This window comes from Brassica napus, chromosome A3 (assembly GCF_020379485.1).
Source record: "Brassica napus cultivar Da-Ae chromosome A3, Da-Ae, whole genome shotgun sequence".
NCBI classification, from domain to species: domain Eukaryota; kingdom Viridiplantae; phylum Streptophyta; class Magnoliopsida; order Brassicales; family Brassicaceae; genus Brassica; species Brassica napus.
The window spans coordinates 12,209,683-12,227,946 of NC_063436.1; the positions used below are offsets into that span (position 1 = coordinate 12,209,683).

Consider the following 18,264-nt stretch of genomic DNA (forward strand, 5'->3'; position numbering starts at 1 on the left):
CCCTCTGGAGACGAAGAATAAATGAAATGTGACAGAAAGATCAGAGAAATGAGATATGACATAAAGTTGCGTTTAATGCTACCCACTTCTTTTTGCTGTTAAATTTACCATATTATTCACGTTTCTTCTCTAGTTGCCAACCAAAATATAGCTACCAAAACGTAAGTCCAAACTAAATTATTCTCGGTGCTTTTATAGACAATTTTTTTCGACAAAATATATGAAAGTGAATTAGGTCCCGATTTGGTGCTCCATAAGTGGGCCGGGTAATAGTTCTAGAAACAGAGACAGTTGGGCCGGGCAATAAATCGAGAGACTGGCCCGATCGCTTACGAAACGAGACGGTCATCTCTGGAAAACGCAGCGAAGGGGCCTGTGGTGGCGGTTAAACGCAAGGAGGAGAGAGATGGACGACGACAGGATCCTAGAGAGAGAGAGGCTACAGATCGAGCTGATTCGCGAGCTTGATTTCGAGGAGTTGCAGGTGGAGGAAGTCGAAGAAGATTCTCCAGATTCCGACGAAGATGATGGTCTCGCTGCATTTCGGGTCACCTCCCACACTCGTCTTTCGTGAGCAATCACTCTCTTCCTCTTTTCCTTCTTTAGATAGTGAATCTATAAACAGTAGTTTTATTCCTCTCTCTATGACTTGGCAGTGATAATCTCGGTGCTGATGAACTTATCTTCAATCCAGATGTTGCTTCTCTACACACCTATCTTGGCGGTATATATATATTGATTCTCTTCTTCGCCGAGTTGTTTTCTTGCATTTCTCACATTTGAGTTTAAACAGAGGTTGAAGACACTCCAAACAGAATTGCTTCTGTGGATGGAGGCACTGTTTTGAAGCTCCCCCTTTTCTATCTCGAAGGTACTCACTCATACACAGAGTTGCTAACCCGAAAGTGTACCATTTCCATTAACAATGCTGCTTTTGCAATACTTCAGGAGTGGTTCTATTTCCAGAGTCTACACTTCCCCTTAGGATTATCCAGTCTAGCTTCTTGGCTGCTGTTGAGAGAGCTTTGAATCAAACTAATGCTCCATGTACTATAGGTGTGGTAGGTGACTTCAATCTTTTACTTTAATTGTCTTGGGTTCTTTTAAAAGTTCATGTTCAAAGATTTACATTTTATCCTTTTTTTTATCTTTAGATTCGTGTTTACAGAGAAGGTCATCAGTTCAAGTACGCCACTGTTGGTACAACCGCAGAGGTAATATAGGTTTCTGTTAGATGTTTGGTCTCATCTCAAAAATGCTTCTGGTTTTGGGTGTGCTTTCTTTAGGTGGCTTTCGTATAATTAGATTTGTTTTGTTATAGGATTAATTAGGTTAGAGCATTTTAGACCTCTTAGAACATCTGCCAACTGCAAGCACATTTCCACCTGTCCGATAGTATCAAACTAAATACTAGAGTTTTGAATGCTGAGTTGCGGAATCAGATATGATTGGTTTAGCACTAACAAATACTGAAGAAGGAAATACATTTTACAATTGGAATCTACCTAAAAACTACTGACTTAATGATTCTTTCCGCAATGTTTCTGGAGCTATGTTTGAGACGGGGGATCTTGATATAGGAAGTTGGGGAGTTTTGTTTGTGAGAGAAGTTTTGATCTTCATCTTTTTGCTATGGAACTTACTATTCTTGGTGATAGTAACAGATACGACAATACCGTCGACTCAGTGACGGCTCATTCAATGTTATTACTCGTGGACAACAACGGTTTCGTTTAAAGCGTCGCTGGACTGACGTTGAAGGATTCGTAAGGACAACCCCTTATATATATACATCTTTGCGTGTTGCGGAAAAAAGCTTTTCCTTATTAAATCATTCTTGCAGCCTTGCGGAGAGGTTCATATTGTTGACGAAGATGTGCCCTTGAGGACTCCCAGGGATGCGTTTGGGAAGCTGGTTCCAGTAAGCAACCTGCGAGGTCGCTGTGACTCGAGTAAAATGTCTACATTTACACCTCACAGAGATACGGACGAACAGTCGGTAGCAAATTCCGAAGAAAGTTTTGAGGGTGGTCTTACTCTGTCAGAGAAAAGACTTCACCATTCAGCAGTTGACTCAATTATGGATGACTGGACGAGTAGTGATGATGATCAAGTAGTCAGCACATCTAATATCCAATCTAGTGCATCTCATTCGTACAGCTCTAGGTCCATTGGATGTTCTGGGCAAGATGACAGAAATGAATCTGGAAATGGCAAGAGTCCTGTTTCACAAGGGAAAGATCAAAAGCATTATAGGCTGACAAGTTTCCGGGAAAAGACTGATCTTAATAGATTCCGTATGGCCCCAAGAGCGTTTTGGCCATACTGGGTGTATCGGATGTACGACTCATATCATCTTGCTCAAAGAGCAGCTGGTAAGTTCCTTATTTGTTTTCATCGTTTTCTACTAGCGGCACAAACGTTGACAGTCTAATGCAACGATGATATACAGATCTCTGGAAGCAGATCGTTGGGGTTCCAAACATGGAGGCTGTAGTGAATAAACCAGATATTTTGTCCTTTTTCATCGCTAGTAAAATTCCCGTCTCTGAGTCAATTAGACAAGAGCTCTTGGAGATTGACGGAGTCTCTTACAGATTGCAGCGAGAAATAGAATTGCTCGAGAGCTTTGATCGTGTTCGATGTAAACACTGCCAGGTAATGTGAAAAAAACTACTTCCTCTCCGTAGTGTATTTGGTTTACTGATACGTTTTTTCATATTACTGCAGACTGTTATAGCAAGAAGAAGTGACATGTTGGTTATGTCTAGTGATGGTCCTCTAGGTGCCTATGTAAACCCACATGGCTATGTGCATGAGGTAATGACCTTTTACAAAGCAAATGACATAGCGCTTAGAGGTAGACCAGTTCTAAAAGACAGCTGGTTTCCTAGGTAAGAGTTTTATCCTTAATGTTTGTCTTTCATCATTTTTTACATGTACTTGCCACTATACTTATCACTCACTTTTACTCTTTAAATTAATTGGTCACAGCCAGACCTGTAATTTTTCAAGTGATCAACCATAATAACTCTTTTGTATGTCTCTTAGGTACGCATGGACGATTGCAAACTGTGCAACGTGTGAAACCCAGCTGGGTTGGCTTTTCACTGCGGCAAACAAGAAGTTGAAGCCATCGTCTTTCTGGGCAGTTCGGAGTTCACAGGTTGCAGATGACATGCGGTGAAAAAGTATTACATCACGCCTTTATACCAAATTACCATATAAAAAAGGTTTCTCGACCTTAAACTTCCCCAAACTGGTACCATCCTAGTATCCTGATTAACATTACAGAATAGATTGTAAACGCAGTAAGCGGACTATAGTACAGATCCTATGTCGTAACAAACAGCACGAGGATTTAATGTTTTTCATCAATAGGCATAAATACAATATATCTATATGTATACACATGAAAGCAAGACGTTACAAAGTTCTAATAAATTTGGTTAATGCTGTTAAACTCTTAAGCATTGCGTTGCTGAACAAGGGAGTTTCTAGTTTTAGAAAATCTCTTGAATATTTGACATATCAACAAAAAGTGTTACTGTGTTGTTTTTTTGAGAGGAAGTTAGAGCATCATTAGTAATAAGTTTCTTGCATAGAATCCCTAAACAATATTTAATGACTATTTAAAGTTAGTTTTATTATGCAATTAATTTTAATCAATAAAATGAGATGAATTAATTAAAACTGAACATGCGGTAGAAAGTCTCTCAATGTTTGGTTCAACATCTCTCATAACAGGTACTCTCTTTGCTTTTGATTTTTTGTTATTATTTAAGTGTGAGAAATCCTTAAAGAAACCATCACTGCTGATGGCCTAAGGTGATTATGCCAACACCGAAAGTATTTCCGGACGGATTAATCTTGCAGACAGCATTTGAAATACTAGGTTCTCTTGTAAGAGAATATTGATATTACCATTCAGATCGTCTTTTAATATTTATCTTTCATCTTCATTCTTTTGACAATATAATACGGCTAAAAAGATTGTCCACTTGTCTTGGATACAAGCAGTAATTTTTAAGCTTACCATAAACCATTACATTTCTGGGGTATACTCCATTTTAAGCAGTAAAGAAGCTAAGGATGACGATCAAGTTCTTGAACACAAATGCCACAAGACCAGCTACTACTGTCTGCTGGATTCCTCATAATCAAAAGTTAAAAAAAAACCTTCATCTTTGTATTCCTTGATTCCTACATGATTAACTTAAAACAAGACAACAAAATCACAATACAAAGCTTCGAAGGCAGGGAATAGTAAAATACTATAAACAGCCATCTCTTGTTTAATTCGAAGAGTTCTATCTCTCTCCATTACTGCCCCATACAACCAAACTATGACTCTTTTCCTTCTAGCAAGATAAAAACATTATTTGATGATAATATAAGACTAAGCTACTCTTTTCTATTTAATAAGTTTTAACCAGCTTTTCTTCAAACAAGTCGTCCAAGTTGAAAAATTAAAATAAGATTTAAAATATTTTAAAACTAAAATTAGGCATAATTATTTAAATATTACAACAACACTAATAGTCTGGTGAATTATTCTGGAACCTCCAAAACCTCTAAAATATTTTCCAAACAAAGTTTGTGTAACCGAAGATAGATCATTACATAAATAATTTTATGGAATAATGTAGTATTTTACATGCAGTATTTTGATTATGTATTTTTATTTATAATTTTATATTTTAGTGTAGGATCTTATTAATTAATATTTTATAGCATTTTATATATTCTCTAGTTATTTATAAGTTTTTAATGGATTTACCTTAATTATGATAAATATAAGGATCATAGTGTGAAATATAAATAATTTTGAAGTTACATTTAAAGTTTTGTTTTTGGAGAATAACACCTTGAAACTTTAAATATAAAATTTTGTAAACTTCAAAGTATATAGTATTTTTGGAGATGCTCTAAAAAATTAATATATGATATTTGAAGATGTCATTTCATAAAAATAGATTATAGAAAATTACTCTACGATAGCATTAAAAAGTTTTAATCACAAAAATAGATTTGAAAAGTCAAAATAACCAAAATAATTTCATTAAAAATATAAATACATCTTTGCCATAGGCTTAAGTAATCTAGATTTAGGATTTAGATTTGGAAGGCTTAGAATTTTTTTTTTAATATAAAATTCAAAATACTAATTTTAACAATATTTTTAAAAACAAATTTTGGATTTCAAATTTATAAAAAAATTGAAGAAAATGTTTGAAAAAACATTCTTAAGAACAAATTTTCGTATATTGAATAATTTTATTTTGAAATTAAAAAGAATTATTTCTTTTATTTTATTTGTCATTTAAATATTTATTTGTATTTCTATATCTATAGAATAGGGATAGAATATTTATTTATTTTATCAAAAATATATATTTTAGGTCATTTTGGAGTTTTATCTTGAAATATACCGAATTTATATATATATATATATATATATATATATATATATATATATATATATATATATATATATATAATATTTGAGATAACAGGAATCTACATGATAAAAAACAGATATTGCACTATATATGAAGTAGTGTAAATTAAATCGTTTAAAAATATTTATTCAAGAAACCTAAAAAAACACAGTTGGAAATCAGAAAAAGCTGTTCAACCTTCACAGGAAATGTTTTGTCACAACTCCAATAAAAAGTTTTAATTTTTCTTCAGTCAAAAGAACATTTCGATTGTAAGCCGACAAAAATCTCAGAGGCTTTTTGACGACATCAGTCCCATCCTCATCTGTTCGTGTTCAAACGTCCGATTCCAAAAGTGACGAGAGAAAGGGAAAAAGTAAAAGTAATATTATCATGACTAATTGCACTACATATCATATTATCAAGTTTAACCAAAACAAACAAGTATGGTAATAACACTTATTTTAAATGGCACAAGAATTTACGCTATACATTACGTTCATATTTTAAACATCTTTCCCCAATACTAATAAAGAAATATATTTTGATTACAGTTAAAAAAAATATTATATTTTTTCAATGCAGTATTAGCAACTATTTTATAGTTTTGGGGTCTGTATTGCAAATATTTATATCCTCTTCTCAAGTTAGAGACAGTTACTACTTCATGCTGTCATTCAAATATTTATTTTAAATATAATTTAAATGCAAATTTATTTGGTTTTCAAAATAGTTTAATGATTACTTTCGAATATTATGTATCTATAAAATAGCAAAATGAATGTTTTCCAGTAGCTTTTTATAACAAATTTGGTTCACTAGAATAGCTAATGTTCTTGCTGGTAAATTAATTGTTAAGAAAAACTATTAAAACAATATGATAACACTCCAAAATTGCGTTATGAGAACGTATAAAACAATCAATGTAACTTGTCTAGCTCATATCTCAAAAATAAACATAAAAATAAAAAAAGTTCAAATGTCTAAGAAATTCTGGTTAACTTAATTTTACTTTTATTTTATTTTAAATAAAAAACACTAACATTGAAAATTAGCCATAATTTGTAGTGCGAATGTGGTCGACACCTTTTTTGTTTCTTTCTATTTTAAAGTAATATTATATATCATAAACTACATATCATATTATCAATTTAACCAAAACAAACAAGTATGATCCAAATTTTAGCGAAATAACAAAACAAGTATATTAACATCTTTTCTTAAATGGCACAAGAAATTTACGCTATACATTACGTTCATATTTTAATTTAAACATCTTTCCCCAATAATAGCTAATAAAGAAAAATATTTTGATTACATATGGTTTTGTTATACTTTTTCAATGCAGTATTATCAACTATTTCATAGTATTGGAGTCTGTATTGCAAACATTTACACCCTCTTCTCAAGTTAGAAACAGTTACTGCTTCATGCTGCAATTATTATTTTCATTCAAATTTTTATTTTCAAATATAATTTAAACTAGAAATTGATCCGCGCATCGGCATGGTTATTGGTTCTTATATTATTATACATCGATATTTGTTTTTTATAATTAGTGTTATTGGTTCTTACATTATTATACATTCCTTATGTTTTAATATAGTTGATGTTTTAGGTGATTATTGTTATTTCATAATAGATGATGTTTTCACATATCTATGTAATTTTAACTTTATCAAAATCTGTGTAACCAATTGTGTTTTTACTATGTTTATTTATAATTAAATAAATTAGTTTTAAATTATATTTTCAATAAAAAGATTTAGAAAAAATAAATTTCTTAATATATGTGTAAAGAGTTAAAACTTCGTCTATTATGAAGATAACAAAAATAATATAGATGCAACTTTCTCTGGTTTTCAAATATAGTTTAATGATTACTTTCTAATATTATTTATGTATAAAATAGCAAAATGAATGTTTTCCAGTAGCTGTTTATAACAAATTAGGTTCACTACCAAAGTTTTTGCCAAAACAAAAAAACTAATTAGGTTCACTGCAATAATGACTGTTCTTCCCGGTAAATTAACTGTTAAGAACAATATGATAACACTTCAGAATTGCGTCATGAGGACGTATAAAACAATCAACTTAACTTGTTCTAGCTCACATCTCAAAAATAAAATAGTTAAACTGTCGAAGAAATTTTAGTTAACATAATTTTACTTTTAGTTTATTCTAAATGAAAAAAACATTAACATTGAAAATTAGCCATAATTTGAAGTGCGAATGTGGTCGACACCTTTTTTGTTACTTTCTATTTTAAATTTAAAGTTTGATGTATATTCCCCTTTATGTAGCCCATCCTAGCACTTTTTAATCTCTTTTTCATCTAGTACAACGAATAATGCACATTGCCTTTCTTATGAAACCCTCTCTTAGAATTATTTTTATAAGTAAAATAATAAGCAAAAAAAAAAAAGACAAACAAGACTTTTAATCTTTCTAATCACAGGACATCATTGAAGTCCTTTAATATATAGCTTTTCTGGTTTACAGCTAAGGTGAGCAAATCACTATCCGTAGGGGCGGGCAATACACTCATCCAGAAGAGCATATATACATATCCAACAGCATCATGTTATAATAGAGATAAGCCAAAGAAACAAAAGCAAACATGTCTACATCTCATCAGCATCATCATCCACATCTCATCACCAAACTCTTATTCTTGTTTCTCAACTTCTATTGCCTCCATGCAAATGACCTCGAGCTTCTCCTATCATTCAAGTCCTCAATTCAAGACCCTTCAAGGCAACTCTCTTCTTGGTCTTACTCTTCAACCAATGAAGTGTGCCTTTGGAACGGCGTCGTTTGCAACAACTTCTCGCGTGTTGTTTCTCTCGACCTCTCCGGCAAGAACATCTCTAGCCAAATCCTCACTTCCACTATATTCCGGCTACCTTTTCTACAAACCATTAATCTCTCCAATAACAATTTTTCCGGTCCAATCCCTCATGACATCTTCACCATTTCGTCTCCTTCTCTTCGTTACATCAACCTAAGCAACAACAACTTGTCTGGTTCCATCCCTCGAGGCTTTCTTCCAAATCTCTACTCGTTAGATCTTTCAAACAATATGTTTTCAGGTGAAATCTCCGAGGACATCGGACTTTTCTCTAACCTTAAAGTCCTAGATGTAGGCGGAAACGTCTTAACCGGCCATGTACCGGCCTGTTTTGGAAACCTCTCAAGGATAGAGTTCCTAACACTGGCTTCAAACCAGTTAACCGGGGGTATACCAACTGAACTAGGGATGATGAAAAGCTTGAAGTGGATATACTTGGGATACAACAATCTTTCTGGTGAAATTCCTTACCAACTCGGTGAGTTATCCTCTCTCAAGCATCTTGATCTTGTCTACAACAATCTCTCTGGACCCATACCTCCTTCACTGGGAGACTTAAAGGAGCTTGCGTACATGTTTCTCTACCAAAACCAGCTATCCGGTCACATTCCACCGTCCATCTGCTCCCTCAAGAATCTCAGATCTCTTGACTTTAGCGATAACTCGCTCTCTGGAGAGCTCCCTGAGCTCGTGTCTCAGTTGCAAAGCCTGGAGATTCTCCATCTTTTCTCTAATAACTTGTCAGGAAAGATTCCGGAAGGACTAACTTCCTTGCCACGTCTACAAGTTCTTCAGCTCTGGTCCAACAAGTTCTCTGGCGAAATTCCCGCGAGTCTTGGGAAACATAACAACCTCACTGTTCTTGATCTTTCTACCAACAATCTCACTGGAAAACTCCCCGACACTCTCTGTGACTCTGGCAACCTCACCAAGCTCATCCTCTTCTCTAACTCCCTCCATCACGTTATCCCGCCGAGTTTAAGCGAGTGCCAGAGCTTAGAGCGAGTGAGGCTTCAAAACAATAAATTTTCAGGCGAGTTACCTAGAGGGTTCAATGAGTTGCAGCTCGTTAACTTCTTGGACTTATCAAACAACAACCTCCGAGGTAACCTCGGCACATGGGACATGCCACAGCTTGAGATGTTAAATCTCGGGATGAACAAATTCACTGGTGAGTTTCCGGATGTTTCTAGAAGCAAGAGACTCAAGAAGCTTGATCTATCAGGTAACAGAATATCTGGAGTAGTTCCGGTTGAGCTCGTGACGTGCACGGAACTTATGGATTTGGATATAAGCGATAACGAGATCACTGGAGTGATCCCAAGTGAATTGTCTTCTTGCAAGAACCTAGTTAATCTTGACATGAGCCACAACAATCTTACCGGGGACATTCCTTCTAGTTTCTCAAATTTTCCAGTTCTCAGCGATCTTGACTTGTCATGCAACCAATTATCCGGCGAGATTCCCAATAATCTAGGAACCATCGAGTCTCTTGTTCAAGTCAACATCTCTCATAATCTTCTTCACGGAAGCTTACCTTCAACAGGAGCTTTTCTTGCCATAAACGCAACAGCGGTCGCAGGTAATAACAATCTCTGCGGTGCAAATAACGTTAGCGGTTTACCTCCTTGCAACGTGGTAAGAAAGACAAGTACAAAGAGTTGGTGGTTTGTCGTCATGTTGACCTTTGTAGCTTTCTTGGCCGTCCTTGTCTCCGGTTTCTTTATCTATCTTGTCGTTCAAAGGAAGCGTGACGTTTTAAAGGTCGAGAGAGTTGAACAAGAAGACGGTACGAGGTGGGAAATTCAGTTCTTCGATTCAAGATTCATCAAATCGCTTACAGTAAACGCGATTCTATCGTCTCTCAACGAGCAAAACGTTTTTCTGGATAAAAACGGCGTGAAGTTCGTTATTAAGAAGGTCAACAAGTATGATACTCTTCCCGACATATCTGAAATTATGAAACTTCCGGAGCACAAGAACATTATTAAGCTAGTGGCGACGTGCCGGTCGGAAGAAGTGGCGTACTTGATTCATGAGAACGTCGAAGGTAAACGACTGAGCGACATTTTGAATTGTTTGAGTTGGGAGAGACGGAAAAACATAATGACCGGAATCGCAGAAGCTCTTTGGTTCTTACATTGCCGGTGCTCTCCACCAGTTGTTGGCTGTGATTTATCTCTGGAGAATATTGTCGTCGACGTCAAAGATGAACCAAGACTCTTCCTCGGCCTTCCGGGTCTAGTTTGCATGGATGCTGCCTACATGGCTCCAGGTAATAATTTGTTTCCTAAATATATATATTTGTATACATAACACAACATATAACAAATTAAAATATTTCCCCTCCGATTTTAGTTTTTTTTTTCAAATATATAATAGATCTATACAAAGAAAGAAATCGGTTAAGATATCTCATATTTTACATCTATAAAAAAAAATTTTCCATAAAAGAAGAAATAAAACATAGAAAATTACAAATATCGAAGGCGTGCTAGAATCTAGTGCGCTTTAGAATAATAATAATGATTTTTTTTCCTTTTGCCAAATTTGCTAAAGACATCTTTTATTTAGCAAATATCCCTCCTTTAGGTATGCAACTTAAACCCATTTCCAATTTTCTAAGAGAAGTATTCTTAAATTACATAAAAAAAATTAAGTTAAGAAAGAAAACAAAAACTGTTATCTAGAATAAAATGAAATATTTGTGACTGTTATCTAGAATAAAATGAAATATTTGTGAAACTCTGCAACTGGGTTTAGAATATATACATGTACAGTGAGACACACATTTTATATGTATATAAAATTTGATTTTTTTTGTTTTGTTAAAAGTGTTTTATATGTATTTTCAAAGCTTAAATATCAATGTCGTGTTCGTTTATAAAACTTAGAAACGAGGGAGCACAAGGAGGTAGCAAATACAAGTGACATATATGGTTTTGGAATTCTCCTTCTTCATCTCCTCACCGGTAGACGTCCCTATGGTGATGAGGACATAGAATCTGGACTCAGAGGAAATTTGCTCAACTGGGCTAAAGATTCATATTCCGATTGCCATATCGACACTTGGATCGACTCATCCATAGATATGTCGGTATATGAGCATCATGAGATTCTCCATGTCATGAACTTAGCTTTGCATTGTACCGTGGTGGATCCGCAAGAGAGGCCTTGCACCAAGAACTTGTTAAAAGCATTAGAGCTTACAAGTTCTTCTTGCACTACTTATTTTCCCAAGATACTATCATTGACCTGACATATTTTGGCTTTGATTCATCTTCCAAGTAATTTGATTAGGTTTTTTTTTGGTTGTTTTGTTTCAAATTTTGCTCGTTAATTTTGTTGGGTGTAATAACCCAACATGAATGTATCATCAAGATGGTTTTGTTTATGTTATCTTGACTTTTTGCTGATGTATGTCTTTTGTTGGTCCAAAGTATACTGATGTAAGTTACAAAAAAGTCTACTAATGTATGTAAGCGAGTGTGTGTAACTGTATATATATATATATATATATATATATATATATATACACGGTGAAAAATAGTTTAAACATGCATTGTGTGCAAACAGAGATTATGGTTTGAACATCTTCACATTCTTCACACTGTCTGCGGCCGATTAGAGCATGATTAATAGGAAGTTATTAGGATAGAGTTTTTAGCGGAATATAAGAAACCGTCTCTTAACTTTTAATTAAAAAAAGCTAAGAAGTGGCTCTTAAATATCTTAACTAAGAGTCGTTCTTAGTTTTTTTTAGTTAAAGTTAAAATACGGTTTTTTATATTCCGCTAAAAATCTTACCATAAGAACTCCCATGCTTTTAGTACCTGGACTAGGATCATATTTTCCAATCGATACCTAAACTATTTCCCTATGGGCTATGATACCTAAACTAACAAAAAAATTGAATTTAGTACCTGAACTTACAATAAAAGGCTTTTAAATACCCACGATTGACAGCGTGTAACCGGTAGTATTTATCAGTGGCTGACGTGGAAGAAATGATGTCGTTTCAACCAGTGGTAAAAAAACAATCATTTGAAACCACCCTAACAGGACAATGCTGGATTTAGAAAGTTACAACGCCAAAGCTTATAACAATTATGTCCAAATTCGTTTGATCAAGATGACTACCATGATTTTTATGTGGCTTTAAAGATATTTAAATCGATGGACCTTCTAAATGACACTAAATTTTATTGGGCGTACATCAACGAATTCAGGGAAGATACATTCTAGATACATTCTGGCGTAAGTATTTTATTGATAGAGAAGATAGCTTCTCTTTCCCTGTGAAATATTGATGTCTGTGAACAGGGAAGAAGAGAGGTAATTATTTCTTAACGAGATGAGAGAGAGCGAGCTATCTTTTATAAACCATGTGGATTAGATAATAGCCCTGTTTGGAACTATGTTGAGCGCTAGTCGGGTGGCAATCTCGGGCCTAGCGAGTTACCGAAAAATTAGAGAGTAGTCGGAGATTACGCGGAGCCTAGTTTTAAATACAATTTAATATATTTATAATATCCTTTAGTTAAACATGATGACACAAGTTCTTAAACATAATTATATAAATTTTTATATATAATTTTAAACAACCTCTTTTTGATTCGTCGAATATTTAGATTACAGTGTGTTTGGTATGAAAAACTCTCTAAATGCAGTATGTATGTGTTTGTTTTGGGTTTGATAGTTAATTATAATTATTTAGTAATGAATAATTACACAAAATCTGATAATAATGAGTAAAAAATAATTAACCGTGTTTCAACTTTACACGGACCCAAAAAAATTAGGTCAATGCAGAAATTAAACAGTTTTACGCATGTCAACGCATAGCTACACCAATTTTATATATATTCGCAGGGATTAACCTTCCAACATTGTCTAAACAACCGCGTTTTCGAACGGAAGATAACAGTTTCCTAAGACCACCTCCAATGAGAATTCTTTCCATTAGAGTTTTTAAATATGTATTATGTATATATATATCTCTTGAATCAAAACGTTCTTTCTTTTCTAAAAACGATGTATTAACACCACAAAATTGTGGATTCCACAAATACTTATTCCTATATAATATATATATATATAATATATATTTCTCTAAAGTCGTATTTTGAAAACTTAACTGTGCGTATGTGACAAAAAAAAACTGTGCCTATAAAGTATTAAATGAATACTGAATAGTTAATATTACTCGAAGACGTAAATTTATGTTTCGAAAATTGAACCATGTGGATAAGATAATAATTTTAATCACCGATATGAATTTGTATATTACTATATTTGAAAGCTGAGCAACTTGGCGAAATAACACTTCTGACAATCATTACTTTTTTCCTTCCTGTCTAGACTGCATCGATAGAGTGACTGAATTTAATCGAAAATTTGCAATATAGTATTTCAAAAGGAAGAAGAAACGAAGAACCTATCTCTATATAACTCTACTACACTCAGTACAACAAGAAAGATAAAAAAAAATGGCTCGTCTTGGTATGAATATGATACATGTTCTCTGCGTAATCATTTTCGCTATCACAAACACTTCACACTCCCTACACGAAAAGCCTCAAGCTTTTCTACAACCTATTCGTAAAGACATCACCACAAATATCTACTACTCTCCCTTATCCATAGGCGCCAACGTTCATAACATCAATCTCGCCATCGACCTCGGTGGCTCCGCGCCATTATGGCTAACCTGCGCTGCTGCCGCCAAATCCCGCTCTTACCACCCTATTAAATGCGGCTCCTCTAGATGCATACAAGCCAAACCGGACCCTGTCTCCTGTCCGACCAATACCTCCAAGAAAGCCACGTGTCACAAATCCTTCTCCACTTCCTTCACTGAGCAACCCGTCAAAGCTCGTCTCCTCCGAGACACCGTATCTTTGCTATACACGGACAACGGATTCACCTATATGGGCGGTGGAATCGATATGACTATGACTATAGCTTGCACCGACGTTAAACCCTTCCCGTCTATTGTTGTTGGGACATTGGGTCTCGCTAAGACCCATATGGCGCTCCCTTCACAGATCGTTTCTTTATACAAACTACCCTTTAAGGTGGCTCTTTGTTTGCCATCACCAAACTCCGGAGAATCTTCTGGATCTGGCTCTCTTTTCATCGGCGGTGGTCCTTATTTCATGGCACTATACCCTGAAGATATCTCAAAAATCTTTGCCTCAACACCTCTGCTTCCTAGTGACCAGTCTCGGGGTGAGTACTTCATCGATGTCAACTACATCCAAATCAGTGGGAAGATTGTTCCCTTTTTCAAGAAAAGCACGAAGATCTGCACTTTGGCTCCTTACACCGTCTTGCATAATTCTATATACAAAGCTTTGGTCTTAGCCTTCGCCGAAAAAGCCAAGATGACTAAAGTTGCGGCAGTGAAGCCTTTTGCTTCGTGTTTCAGCTCCAAAGGACTCGGGAGGTGGATGATGGGAAGTCGTGTTCCTGTGATTGAGTTATTGCTGCGTGGTGGGGCTAAGTGGAAGATTTACGGATCCAACTCGCTTGTGAAGGTGACTAAAGATGTGGTTTGCTTAGGATTTATGGACGGAGGTGTGAACCTGACGATGGGCATGATAATAGGAGGTTATCAGATGGAAGATAATTTTGTGGAGTTTGATGTAAAAGCTTCTAAGTTCTCTTTTACTTCTTCTCTTTTGCTTATTAACTCTTCTTGCTCACAGTCAAGACACTTCTGATTCGAGTCTTGTCTTCCTTGTTTGGTTTGGTTTGTAATGTTTGAAGAACTGCAAGATTATCTTTGCTTTTGAAATATTCTATTTTCTTCGCCTTACTTCGTTGAAAGAGAGAAAATATTTTCTTTTATCAACAATGAATTTTATTTGAACCGTAAATGAAGAATACAAATTTGGTTAACTAACTAATTAACTAATTTTTTTTGACAACTGGAATTTTATAAACAAGATAACAAGTGCAAACTACCTTTAGGGAAATTAAGCTAGGCAAATAATTGTAAAGCAGTAATGGGCGATATGATCATTCACAATATCAGCCAATGAGGATTTGATATTCTCGCCTTCATCTTGCTGGATTATTCAATTAAGACCTTGTCTTTAGGAACTATCAATTATTTCCTATTATAATTACTTTGCTCTGGATGTTTTAGAAGAGATATAAGCTCAAAGAACATATCGTTTGCTCATGAGTTAATCGTTGACCGGTAGAAACATCTTTTATGAATCCTTTCATACTCGTACAAAATGGTAGCTTGACCTGACCACCTTCTAGAAGATTGACAACCTTGAATGTTTGCAGATGTTTAGAAACGTCAAAACGTACCTTAAATCGTTCATAATCATTACAATTAGGTTTAGTTGGATCGAAAGCAACTTCCACCACCTGTCAAACCAAATATTCAAAAGTAGAGATCGATCCTAAATACCTGAACCCGACCCGGATTCGATATGGACCGAAAACTTATTGGTATTTTATGAGTATTTTAATTATAGATACGAACCAAGCTGGACTCAAGAAAAACCGACCCAAACCAAAAAAAATTATGTACATATTAGATTTAAATGTTTAACAAGACTGAACACAAAAAAAAAACGGTCCGAACCTGATCCGAAGACCTGAACGTCTACGTATTCCTATAACACAAAAAGGAAAACTAGGACTTTTGCAAATTTGGTAAACTACCGTGCCTAGGCCTTGTAAGCGTCAGAAATGGGCTAAAGTGTGTTTTGTAAGTTATCAAAAACAAAACAAAAAAGGCCCATGCGATATAAAGGTCTAGAGTGGTGACCGAAGTTTCTGGAAACCTTTGTGTCCACGTGGTTAGACAAATGGCAAAGAACTTTGAATACAAATGTCTAGAACCTTCTTCTCCTCCACTTATATACAAATGTCAAGATCAAACTCTCTCTTAACACTTGCACAAAAACAGAGTCAGTCTTTTGGCCTATGGATTAGAAATGGAACAACAACTGAAAGTGGAACTGGAGGAAGAGACGGTGACCTACGGTGGCTCAGCGGCTGCTTCTTCGTCTGTTGGTTCGTCATCTTCACCGAGACCAATGGAAGGGCTTAACGAGACAGGGCCACCGCCGTTTCTGACAAAGACTTACGACATGGTGGAGGATCCGGCAACGGACACGGTGGTGTCTTGGAGCAATGGTCGTAACAGTTTCATCGTTTGGGATTCTCACAAATTCTCCACCACTCTCCTTCCTCGCTTCTTCAAGCATAGCAATTTCTCCAGCTTCATTCGTCAGCTCAACACTTACGTAAGTGCCCTTGTCTTCACTAACCTCCTCTGCTTCTTGTTCCTTTGTTGTTTTCTAATCTCAACTTTGGATTTCTTTAGATCGGTGGTTAGTCCTCAGCTTGAAAGGTTAGTTCTTTGTGCTTTCCGACAACTAAAATATCAAATGGGTTTCTCAAAGTTTGCTCCTTTGTTACATCAGACCTATCTTCTGGTTTAAATGTGACAAAGAATCTATAGAATGAGTAAAGTGCATGTTTCTTTTTAGTTTAACCACCTTGTCTTTTGATCTAGTTCCGGTTCTGCTGTTTCGAAAGTTAGAAATAGAATCTTAAGAAACTTGTCCTTGTATTTGCAGGGATTCAGAAAGATCGATCCGGACAGATGGGAGTTCGCGAACGAAGGGTTTTTGGCGGGGCAGAAGCATCTCCTGAAGAGCATAAAACGAAGGAGAAACATGGGTTTGCAGACTGTGAATCAGCAAGGATCAGGATCAGGATCAGGATCAGGTATGTCTTGTGTGGAAGTCGGGCAATACGGCTTCGAAGGGGAGGTAGAGAGACTGAAAAGGGACCATAGCGTGCTCGTAGCTGAGGTAGTTAGGCTGAGACAGCAGCAACATAACTCCAAGAGTCAAGTCGCAGAAATGGAGCAACGTTTGCTAGTTACTGAGAAAAGACAGCAGCAAATGATGACGTTCCTCGCCAAGGCCTTGAACAATCCAAACTTTGTCCAACAGTTCGCGCTAATGAGCAAGGAGAAGAAGGGTTTGTTCGGTTCCGATGTTGGTAGGAAGCGGAGGCTTACTTCTAGTCCAAGCTTGGGGACTATCGAGGAGAGAGTGTTGCATGATCAGGAGTTTGATAGAATGAAGGATGATATGGAGACGTTACTTGCTGCAGCCATAGATGATGAGGCGAGTAAGGATGAACAATGTTTGGAAGCTATGAATGTGATGATGGAAGATGGTCCTTTAGAGCCAGAGATAGATGTCAAAGTGGAAGATTTGGTAGCTTCACCGTTGGATTGGGGCAGTGAGGACCTACACGACATTGTCGATCAAATGGGTTTTCTTGGATCAGAACCTTGATTATACAGCTCGGGCACATCTCACTGTGGTCTCAGAGCTGTCTTGCGCGGTTTGAGTTGTGGTAATTGCTACCACCTCTATTTACTTGTTGAATTGTTTTTTTTGTTTTGTATTAGTTAATGCGTTCAGTGTGTGGTTTCGTTGTACATTGTGTGTTTCCTGTTCTGTTGAATAAAAGACCTCTCATTTGATATGTTTCAGTCTCCAGATCTTAGAAGCAGACATGTTTTCAACCTGGAGCTGCAGTTTGAAAATCTAGCTAGTGTAAAAGAGCCAAGACCTGTTTGTTACACTCCTTTTGGGAAAGGAGTCAATGGTTCATGCTTGGTGGGTGTGTTCGCGTGTGCATATGTAGCTAGCTTTTACTTTATATATACGGAGAATGATAGAAACCTATATTATGAACTAAGGAGAACTAAATATTGTAAATAATAAAATTAATAAAATTATGTTAAAGCTTAAAGAAAAAAATATTACAAGTGCAGAGTCTGAGATATTATTTTTTGTTTTAATTCAAAATATGTTTCGTAGTGCGACGGTTTGATGAGTCTTATAATACAACTGCAAAAAAAATTTAATTTGTGTTATTCTATCAGAAGCTGGTGAAATTAGTTTTGTGTATGCTTTCAAA

The 18,264-nt window shown here is 35.6% G+C and overlaps 4 protein-coding genes across 6 annotated transcripts; all 4 read left to right on the forward strand.

Annotated features, from left to right (window-relative positions):
* The first annotated feature begins 310 nt into the window (after window positions 1-310).
* Window positions 311-3,463, forward strand: LOC106438389. The gene is made up of 10 exons (XM_022716087.2): window positions 311-570; window positions 657-724; window positions 794-871; window positions 949-1,061; window positions 1,155-1,214; window positions 1,665-1,766; window positions 1,844-2,375; window positions 2,453-2,658; window positions 2,731-2,894; window positions 3,052-3,463. Exons 1-10 carry the CDS (start codon window positions 407-409, stop codon window positions 3,185-3,187), a joined length of 1,623 nt encoding a protein of 540 aa, XP_022571808.2. The 5' UTR covers window positions 311-406; the 3' UTR covers window positions 3,188-3,463.
* A 4,495-nt stretch (window positions 3,464-7,958) lies between these two features.
* On the forward strand, window positions 7,959-11,710 carry LOC106438388 (leucine-rich repeat receptor-like serine/threonine-protein kinase SKM1). Its single transcript, XM_013879522.3, has 2 exons — window positions 7,959-10,567; window positions 11,187-11,710. Exons 1-2 carry the CDS (start codon window positions 8,062-8,064, stop codon window positions 11,549-11,551), a joined length of 2,871 nt encoding a protein of 956 aa, XP_013734976.2. The 5' UTR covers window positions 7,959-8,061; the 3' UTR covers window positions 11,552-11,710.
* Window positions 11,711-13,689: 1,979 nt separating this feature from the next.
* On the forward strand, window positions 13,690-15,093 carry LOC106399884 (probable aspartic proteinase GIP2). The gene has a single exon (XM_013840325.3). The coding sequence runs from the start codon at window positions 13,782-13,784 to the stop codon at window positions 15,015-15,017; it is 1,236 nt and encodes a 411-aa protein (XP_013695779.2). The 5' UTR covers window positions 13,690-13,781; the 3' UTR covers window positions 15,018-15,093.
* A 1,102-nt stretch (window positions 15,094-16,195) lies between these two features.
* LOC106438387 (heat stress transcription factor A-2-like) lies at window positions 16,196-18,117 on the forward strand. 3 transcript variants are annotated; one of them, XR_001287401.3, is made up of 3 exons: window positions 16,196-16,565; window positions 16,902-17,694; window positions 17,835-18,117. XR_001287401.3 is itself a non-coding variant. In XM_013879521.3 (2 exons), exons 1-2 carry the CDS (start codon window positions 16,254-16,256, stop codon window positions 17,631-17,633), a joined length of 1,044 nt encoding a protein of 347 aa, XP_013734975.2. In that variant the 5' UTR covers window positions 16,196-16,253; the 3' UTR covers window positions 17,634-17,826. The 3 variants fall into 3 exon arrangements, 1 of the variants encoding a protein (XP_013734975.2); XR_001287402.3 differs by having other exon boundaries at window positions 17,842-18,117; XM_013879521.3 differs by lacking the exon at window positions 17,835-18,117 and having other exon boundaries at window positions 16,902-17,826.
* Window positions 18,118-18,264: the final 147 nt, after the last annotated feature.

Excerpts from the sequence above, each read along its gene's own strand:
- LOC106438388 (XM_013879522.3), top strand. The coding sequence starts at position 8,062 with ATGTCTACATCTCATCAGCATCATCATCCACATCTCATCACCAAACTC. Across the intron at positions 10,568-11,186 it reads TGCTGCCTACATGGCTCCAG|AAACGAGGGAGCACAAGGAG; the intron begins GTAATAATTTGT and ends TATAAAACTTAG.
- LOC106399884 (XM_013840325.3), top strand. The coding sequence starts at position 13,782 with ATGGCTCGTCTTGGTATGAATATGATACATGTTCTCTGCGTAATCATT.
- LOC106438387 (XM_013879521.3), top strand. The coding sequence starts at position 16,254 with ATGGAACAACAACTGAAAGTGGAACTGGAGGAAGAGACGGTGACCTAC. Across the intron at positions 16,566-16,901 it reads TTCGTCAGCTCAACACTTAC|GGATTCAGAAAGATCGATCC; the intron begins GTAAGTGCCCTT and ends TTGTATTTGCAG.
- LOC106438389 (XM_022716087.2), top strand. The coding sequence starts at position 407 with ATGGACGACGACAGGATCCTAGAGAGAGAGAGGCTACAGATCGAGCTG. Across the intron at positions 725-793 it reads TCTACACACCTATCTTGGCG|AGGTTGAAGACACTCCAAAC; the intron begins GTATATATATAT and ends GAGTTTAAACAG. Across the intron at positions 1,062-1,154 it reads CTCCATGTACTATAGGTGTG|ATTCGTGTTTACAGAGAAGG; the intron begins GTAGGTGACTTC and ends TTTTATCTTTAG.